The sequence below is a fragment of the Callionymus lyra genome, chromosome 11, assembly GCF_982586985.1.
Source record: "Callionymus lyra chromosome 11, fCalLyr1.hap1.1, whole genome shotgun sequence".
NCBI lineage: Eukaryota > Metazoa > Chordata > Actinopteri > Syngnathiformes > Callionymidae > Callionymus > Callionymus lyra.
In genome coordinates, this window is record NC_141828.1 from 2,760,019 (window position 1) to 2,769,919 (window position 9,901).

The window sequence follows — 9,901 nt, forward strand, 5'->3', positions numbered from 1 at the left end:
TAAACAGGATAAAAAAGTTGGTGCTGCTGCAGTTGTTATGGCAACAGATGTGTCAACAACATGTTCACAGCCTGCAGATGACGTGTACATTTGCATATTTCAATGAAACAAGAGTAAAAACAGTGTAATTACCACAGAGGCGACAAAAGACGACAGTAATTGAATTATTAAAACATTGTTATACATCTTAAACTTTCTTTGTGATTAAATATTAAACCCAAAGTATTTTAAAATGTATTTAAATATATTATCTGTAAAAACCGAAAGAAAGTCACACACGAACATGCATCGATGTCCATCAGGGCCGACGATGACAATTTTATTACAACAATTCTGAAAATGAAATGAAACACCGATAAAGTTACTTCAAGAGAACAACGTTGATATAAAAAAAACATCACTTTAGGATATTCTACAACCATTTATTTCAAAAGACTAGTACATAAGATTTGATTTTGAAGACTCTGAATTCCTGTAAAAACACTTTCAAATCAGGGAGAAACAGATAATAACGAAATTTGTTTAAAATTGTTCATCAAATCAGTAAATCTGATTGTCATGTACAATGTTACATCAAACATCCTCATGAGGTTTACACATCCATGCATCTATAGATCGTCTCATTCATTCATGAAGGACATCATTTTATGAATCACTTTTCTCAATTATTGACATTCATTCCTCAACACACTGAAACTTAAAGATTCAATGCAGGTAAAAAGTGGTGGAAGTTCATGATGAACAAAAAAATGAGAAAACACATGAAAAAGAGCAGACATAGTCCATCACAGTGTCTAAAGTTTCAAAGACGAATCATCTAAATGACAAATTTTCTCCGTAACTGCAAAATACATCAATAAACATAATAGTTCAGCCAAACTTCAAATTCCACTCATTTTCTACTCACCCTTGATCTAGGGTTGGGATTATTATTATGATTAGTCATTTAATCTCCAGATGAATCAATAAAGTTAATTACCTATCTATCCATTAGTAGTAATCTGTTCTTTTTTAGAATTGAGGGAAAGTTTGTTCATTTTCATCTTCGTCCCAAAAAAAAAAAAAACACTAAAAAACATCGAAATACCTTCATTCTGCTCGTCTGTAACGTCCCTCTTGTATTGAAGCTCCACATGAGAAGAATTGTTCAGGAAAGATTCAAACAGGTCTATATTTGAAGTTTGTTTTTAGTGGAAGTGCTCAGCCTCTCAGCTGCAGTCGGAAATCTTTCCTCATTGAAACACATTGAGAGTGTCAGTGCTCATGCACAACATTTAGGATGATGGTCTCGTAGCTTTAGCTAAAAACAAACTGAAATATAGACTCAATTCAATTCCTCATGTCGATGCTTTAATTAATTTAGGAAGGAAGACGAAGACAACTGAGCTCCAGTCGCTACATTAAAATGAAAAAACATTTTTGTCTATAACTCCAAAAAGAACAGATTACTCCGATTATAATCAACATTAGTGATCATGAGGGTGAGTAGAAAATAAGCAATAATTTGAATTTCGACTCATTTAAATCAACACTAATAATAACTAAAACATTGTTAAATAAAATAACATGCCCGATATTCCAACTCCAGTAGTACAGTTTTATGACTCACATCTGGGTTTTATTGAGGTGTAATACTTTTATGTGCCTCTAAAGTCTCTCCAGTGTGAGTTTGCATGTGTTTCTTCAGGTTTCCACTGCTTTTAAAACCTTTACCACACATAGAGCAAATGTTAGGTTTTTCTTCAGTGTGAGTTCTTTTGTGTTTCTTCAGCTCTCCACTGCTTGAATAACTTTCATCACACTGAGAGCAGATGTAAGGTTTTTCTCCAGTGTGATTTCTAACATGAACTGTCAGTTGTGGACGGATTTTAAAACCTTTACCACACCAAGAGCAGACATAAGGTTTTTCTCCAGTGTGAACTCTCACATGTCTCTTCAGGCATTTACTGCTTGTAAAACCTTTACCACACAGAGAACAAATGTACGATTTTTCTCCTGTGTGAATTCGCTCATGTACTTTCACGTCCCAACGGTTTTTAAAAGCTTTCCCACACTGAGAACAGTTATAAGGTTTTTCTCCAGTGTGTATTCTGACATGCGTCTTTAGATTTAAACTACGTGTAAAACCTTTACCACAATGAGAGCAGACGTAAGGTTTTTCTCCAGTGTGAATTCTCAAATGTGCCTTCAGGTCTCCACTAGTTGTAAAACCTTTACTACACTCAGAGCAGACGTAAGGTTTTTCTCCAGAGTGAGCTCTCTCATGTATCTGCAGGCCTCCACTAGTTGAAAAACCTTTACCACACTGGGAGCAGATGTAAGGTTTTTCTCCAGTGTGACTTCTCATGTGTGTCTTCAGGTGTGAACCAATTTTAAAACCTTTTCCACACTGAGAGCAGACGTAAGGTTTTTCTCCAGTGTGAATTCTCGCATGTATCTTCAGGCCTCCACTAGTTGAAAAACCTTTACCACACTGGGAGCAGATGTAAGGTTTTTCTCCAGTGTGAATCCGCATGTGTATCTTCAGGTCAGATTTTGAGGGACATTTCTTCCCACACTCAGAACAGGTCACTGACCTCTGATCATCTTTCTTTTTGCTGACAGCAACCATCCGATTCTTCACAGAGTTTGAAGTTGACAGAGAGTCACTGGTTTCTCTCCAGTCTTCGCTGTCATCAGTGTCAGATTCAGGAGACGGTGACCTCTGGTGGTCGGAGAGTAGAATTATATTCAAGTCTGGTTCTGGTCCTCCACATTCTTTTTCATCAGCTTCTATTTTGATGCCTTTGATTGTCCAGCTGGTCAAAGACTCTCCTTCATCTTCTTCATCTTTAACCTTCTCATGGACAGGAGTGAAGGAGAACGTGGTGGAAACTTCGTTTTCTCTTTTGAAGACACAAGGTTCTTGTTCCTCATGACTCAGACTGGAGCTGCACTCCTCCTGCTCCTCACTAGAAACTTCTTCTTCCTTTACCAGCACCTGCAGAACATCTACAGGGACACAAACACACTTCAGTCTCTGGATCATTCCTTCTTTCTTTGAGTTCCTGTCATGTGGGAAGCTCAAGTCCTGACTGTGTGACTTAAGTACTCATTACAAAAGCACAACAACTATTATGCAATAAGAAGGCTGAAGAAAAATAAAAGTTAAACAAAAACATGCCTTTTTACTTACGAGTTCAGGTATTAGTTGTATTTTTTGTTTTATCAGCAATAATAAGACTTATAACACTAAAGGTAGAATACTTGTTGTTCCCTTTAGTTTGGACATTAATTAAATTCTGACAAAGCATTTCATTCTTTAAAAAAAATGACAGTTTGCCTTCCAATCGTGAACGCTTTACAGGAATGTAACAAATTACTGATATGAATCACAAATCGGTTTCGAGATGCGAGTGCATCGATACACAAGCCCCTGGACCTATCTTAATGAACCACGAATCTCCAAAAATGTTTATTTATTTCACATCCATGTTGAAATGTATTTGATTATTTTGCTTTAATTTGTGTCAGTAGTAAAAAATGAATTTTAAGTTTGTTTTCATTGTCAGAGGCTTTCAACCGTTGTTAAAGTGTAACGTGTTATAATAAACACAGTGACATGGTTCTTTATTCACGTGTCAAAAACCACAAAAAAATACTTGTTTGCTGGTCTTTTATTAAACGTATTACTATGAAGGTAGACAATATCACATTGATTGATTTAGGATCATTCATGAGCTCAAATGTCTACTTTAAACAAGGAACTATATGAAACTATTCTCTTGACCATTGAACCAGGTCAACTGGACTTGGTTTGTGTATGCGTCTCGTCCAGTGGTTCTTAACCTTGTTGGAGGTACCGAACCCCACCGGTTTCATATGCGCATTCACCGAACCCCTCTTTATTAAAAAATAAAATATGTTTTTTTTAGATTCAAGACATAGATATGTATATGATATGTATCTGTATTCCCGTCTAAAGTTTTCCTTTAGTTTTGCCGGTGCGAGACTAGAGTTGCTCAACTTGGCGTTGCAAATCATGCAGATAGTACTCACTCCCATCACATTCCGTGATACATGTGAATCCATGTTGTACATATTCGACCGACCACTTTCTTCTTTTTCCCAACATAGTGTGGATTAAAATATTAACAAAGAAATCACACCATGTACTACCACGACAGTTGCACGTTGACTACTGAGCACTAAATTCACCGCAGCACTTATTGGCCAAACAGTGTAACATGATCATCTGCAGCCAGTGATGGCCAAGTGTGTCATCATGAATTTATACGATAATTCGGGTGTGTTAAGAACCACTGGTCCAGTCAGACCTGCTAGTCTCTCCAACTGATGAAGCCACTTGGATAAGAAATGCCTTCAAAGAGAAAAGTCAAATTGAACTGATTCAACTGCCTAGAGATGCCTTTGACCTGACAAATGAGAACTTGCACAGACTCATCAGATTGCACTGATTCATAACCAATCTAATTGTTTGTTTTTAAACTGTATTGTTCTGTTCCCCGAATGGTTTCGTACCCCATGTATCTAGATACGTATCGAATCTTCTTTTAATGGAGAGATGCAAACACCAAGCGCTTTATTTATGTGCTGACCTTGAAGTGTTTTATGTAGTACATGTTTTCATACAACTTTGGTAAATACTTAGATAACCTTGTTATGATCAGACACGTTAAAAAAGACAGACAAGAGCTCAGACAGGCTGTTCTGCATGTCAATCAAGTTGTTTAAAGCTGGCTACTGCAATACTTCGATGAGTGTTCAATTGATAGACAGAAGGGATATAAACAAATGAGCGGAGCAGTTGGACCAAGAAAGAAACTATAGTCATGTAAACACACAAGCACAAACAGTTTCAAAACTTTGATTTACTTGAGCCAATCACTACATTTATGTGCTTTCCCTTCAGAGAAGATGTGGAGGTTGCTTTACTCGCATCTAAAATCTCTGCTTCACCTGAACTTGTCTGCAGTCGAGGATGAGATGTTGACTCGAAAGGCCGACATTAAGCTCAAGGCCAGGGCTCTGGAAAACCAACCATAGTGGCAGCAAGTCCACGCAGCCATGTGTTTATGTGGAATAGGTGTGTAGAATAGGTTCTTCTTTTAAGGTGGAATGTACATGTTTAAGTACTCAAGAGAGTCCTAGAGACTTAAAAGCCTTTCAGAGGATGTTGAGCTGGTGCCAAGTTAAAGGCAAGAAAGGTACAAACCATTTGTGCCATCTATAATAATGGGGAACGTCATCTCAAAACAAGTGTCTTTGGTGAAGTGAGACGGATCTTACCGGGACTGTAGACTTTTTTATTCTGTCTGAATCGTGGCTGAACGACAACATCCCTGATGAAGCGTCACCAGCGTCTCTCTTGTCAGAGCAGATGAAGATAGACTGGTGGACTTCTCATGCTCGACAACAATAATTGGTCATCTCGGTCGGATACAGATGTGACCTGCTGTCAGGATATAGAACCGCTAGTGGTGGGTATAACCATCTACACTTCAGACTTCTACTACAACTCCGAGCCGAGTCTCGTCCAGAAGTTTCTGACGACACTGCCATTGTTGGACGCATCAGGGACAACAGCGAGGACTAGTACAGGAGTCTGATACGTGACTTTGTGGACTGGAGTGAGCGCAAAAACCAAGGAGCTGGTCTTGGAATTTGGGAGGTCCAGGACAAAGTCACGTCCAGTGTCCATCAGAGGCGACAAGGTGGAGATAGTTGACAACTATAAGTACCTCGGTGTGGACAGTAAACTGGTTCTGCAACACAGACTATGTGTATAAGAAAGTTCAGAGTAGACTGTGCTTTCTGAGGAGGCTTCGATCATACTTGCATGTTCTACCAGTCTGTGGTGGCCAGTGTTTGATGCTGTGGTGTGTAGGGGTGGGAATGTGTCCAAGTGTCAACAGGTTGTTTAGGAGCTCTCTGTTGAAGCTGGACTCACTGGTGAAGAGAGATCACTGGACAAACTACTGTCCATCATGGATGATGACATCATCCTCTGAACAGAGAAGCAGATGGAGCACGAAAGCTCCTCCCATGATACAACACTAATAGACTCAGGGGCTCATTTATTCCTCTTGCTACTAGGTTGTTTAATTTGGAGTTTGGGGGCAGAAGTGAAAAAATGATTCTATTCCATGTTAATCTTTATATCCTTCGTTTTTTTTTTCTTCTTTGATCTATGTTCTTTATCTTTAGACTTGTGTCATATTGCGCTTTGTTCTTGTTTTTTATTAATCTATCTTCTGTGTGCTGGAAAAACTATTTCCTGGAGGAGACCAGGCGGTTGCAAAAAAACTCAAGTCACAGAACTCTGAAGCACTGATCACAGTATCAGGGGTCAATCATGTTAATGCGAGCTCGCATTTGGGCGGCTTTACACAACAATACACACAATATGTTAACTGTCCTCCAAGACAAGGTTTCAGACCTTTGTTATGTTAACTTGATGCATACAGTGTCAAGACAATGTCTCCTATCGGCAAGTTTGATCACAATCGGATACAATTAAAGTCAATATTTGGACTTGCCCATAATCAGATCATTCAGGAGACCAGTGATGCTATGAGGGACTGCTTTGAGTCCACTGACCAGAACACACCTCTGAACTGTAGACCAGAACACACTTCTGGACTGTAGACCAGAACACACTTCTGGACTGTAGACCAGAACACACTTCTGGACTGTAGACCAGAACACACTTCTGCACTGTAGACCAGAACACACTTCTGGACTGTAGACCAGAACACACTTCTGGACTGTAGACCGGTTCTTCAACTTCTGCCCAGATGTTGACATATAAACTGTCCGATGGTCCATTTTAAATCCAAACACATTTGATGAAGGTAGATATTTTGAACTAGACCGTTTTGAAACTGAATGTCAGATGTTATATCATGTCAGAATTCGTAAAAATAATCGACTATATTTCACTACAATAACAGTGTTAGCTCACGTTAGCCACTGTTAGCAAAGGCCGCGTTATAGTTTACATATACTACATTTAAAATGACACTTCATAAACACTTCTATACATATGCGTCGAACAGTACTGTAGACTCGCCCGACGTTGTGGTAAAAACACTCGTTAAAGTGGAATAAACACAGCATTATAGAAGCAAAACTCACTGTTGTCGAGGAAAACCGCCATCTTGGATTTCTCGGTGACGAACTTCTGCGACTTTCTCAGGAGCTGCGTCTCAAATCACATACTTGCGAACTCAAAGTTAGTGTTTTTAGTGTATAAGTGCGTCTCAATTCTTAGTATGCGATACTAAAACGCCCACAAAACTGAGTATTGGTCGCTGGACCCTCCCTAACCTAGACGGCCGCCATCTTAGTGACGTTGACGCTTTGAACGGAAGTTACGTCACTGACTACCAGTCAAATGGAGGCGGTAAAGGAAATAGTTATAGTTTGTAATTTATATTTATAGGGCTTTTCCTGACCAGGGTCACAAAGCGCTAAAACAATCAAAACAATACTCAATAATATATATAATTTAAAGGTCAAGAAATAGCCTTCGTTAAAAAGTGGGAAATCCTTAAGGAGACGTAAAGGGTTGGTTTTCATTAATGCCATCACTATAGTTTAATGTGTAAAGCATAACAACAGTGAATAATAAAAAAATTTAAAAAAAAAGGAGATACACTGAATACTGTCAGGAATGTGCAAAGAGCAACATAAACATTTTTGGGCTGCATAATTAATTGCATCATGATTGCAATATTACTGCTATTTTCAAAGGGCATAACCTTTGTTGGAGGAAACATTTAAAAAAACATTATTAAGTTATACTTGTCAAGCTGAGACGTCCTGCAGGCACACATTACTCAGATCCCAGGAACATAAGTTAAATGGCTTTATATGACAATAAGGATAGAGATGTCAAATATATCATTCCCTCTAATCCTTTCCTTCACAGAAGCTGACGTTACCCTGGACTGGAGTCCGCACAGGGGGGTGAGAATGCGGTTGAACCCCCTTCCATGCAGACCCCACCACAGACCCCACCACAGACCCCACCACAGACCCCACCACAAAGTGCATCCACAGCATCTACCCCGACGGGTTCAAGGCGGCGCTTGGATGTTGTGGATTCGCTTAATAACCTTTAAGAAATGGAAAGTTTTCGGAGCTCCAGCAGGCCAACGTCAGAACTGGAACAGAGAGAGCAGAGAGAAGGAGAAAGAGGAGAGGAAAGAACAGGGAGAGCGTGGAGGGAGAGGAGCAGATGATGAGGGCGAGGGACGAGGAGACGGCTGTCAGGGAGAAGCGTCTCATTGGTATTTCTGTTGTAAAGTTTTTTATTTATTTTGTGTAGTTTTTTGTTGAAAAAAAACAAGTGTTCATTTAGGCTTGTGTAGCGACACATTTGTGACACTTTTTAATAACCAGTCGTGACGTCTATGTACATGATTTTATTAGATGTAGTCGTGCTCGGGCGCACAACACAACATTGCCACCCTGTGCCCGTCTGATGCTCCACAGATGGCACCTGGGGCTGCTGGTTCTGCTGGTCTCCTGCTGCTCCCTCCACATCATCATCATCTGGCTCAAACTCATCGCCGTCGTTGAGGCAGATGTTGTGCAGTGTGACGCAGCAGGCGACCATCTCTGGGACATAGCCCACGTCCACCCCCAAGGCCTTCATGAAGATGGACCTCAGCCTTGTCTTTAGGACGCCAAAGGCTCTCTCCACAACACATCTGGCTTTTGACAGGCGGGCATAGAAGCAGGCCTGAAGATGGTCGTGGAGACGCTGTTGGAGGAATAAAAGTCCATGTTTTAAAAAAGTTGTATTAAATCTTCTTATTGTGTTTTCCTTTGTATTGCACGTTAAATGACTGAAGCCAGCTATGAAATGCAGAAGTGCATTAATGCACAAGTCATGATGAGTATCTACTTTAGATTATTTAGATTCACAATATAGACAACGCTCACTCATAGGATTACCGTATTTTCCGGATTATAAATCACAGTTTTTTTTCATAGTTTGTCCGGGGGTGCGATTTATACTCTGGAGCGACTCATGTGTGAAATGATTAACTCATTATTACCGGTTTATAATTTCAGATGTTATTTTCACACTAAACCACAAGAGGGCGCTCTAGGCCTGTATTGATAATTTCCACGTAGAAGAGGAAGCGCCGCAGCCGCGATCCTGTAGACTGAACGAGCTTTGTCTCTGTGAGAGAACCGTAGTGACGTCATCCAGTCTGCGACGTCACCGCACATGCGCAGCCGGGATCCTGTATTGACTACTATCTGTGGAGGATTAGTTACTAGTTAGTACGTACTAATCACATTAATGACACAATATTAATCTTCGTTCATAATATGTATTATTCCAGTTATTTGAGAAGTAACTATAGCAACTATAAAACAAACGTTACATCACAGTATTATTTATTTCGCTGTGTGTTAATATTGTTCTTTATTCATTGGAGTTGTTGTGTTCATTTGTTTGTGTGGTGTGTTTTATGAATAAATGTGATATATCAGAGTTGTGTTTCTTCTACACACCGGTTGTGTTTGTTTGTTTGTGTCTCAGTTGTTTTTATCGTTTAACGTACAGTAAAAATAAGAACATGTATTGTGGTAATAATCAAACTGTCGTTGATTCAATTGTTTCTTAGGCAGAATAACGTTGTTGAACTAAAAGTCCACTAGATGGCGCTAGTGTTTTCTCAGCGAGAGACTCCTCGAGGTCATGAATCTTTATCTGGTGATTTCGTTTCTTCGTGTCTTGGTTTAACTGTCAGTAAAAAACTTCCACTTTGGAAATAATGTGAAACTTTATAAGAAACAACAGTTGTTTTTATCCTGGTAGTTTTTTATTATGGAAGCCAAAGAATAAAATGAGTTAAAATGAATTTTATCTGCAGAAGCA

The 9,901-nt window shown here is 39.4% G+C and overlaps 1 protein-coding gene across 1 annotated transcript; it reads right to left on the reverse strand.

Moving 5' to 3' along the window:
• Positions 1–294: 294 nt before the first annotated feature.
• Positions 295–7,353, reverse strand: LOC148068933 (uncharacterized). The gene is made up of 2 exons (XM_087802588.1): positions 7,138–7,353; positions 295–2,991 (listed from the first exon to the last, which is right to left on the reverse strand). Exons 1-2 carry the CDS (start codon positions 7,157–7,159, stop codon positions 1,619–1,621), a joined length of 1,395 nt encoding a protein of 464 aa, XP_087658714.1. The 5' UTR covers positions 7,160–7,353; the 3' UTR covers positions 295–1,618.
• Positions 7,354–9,901: the final 2,548 nt, after the last annotated feature.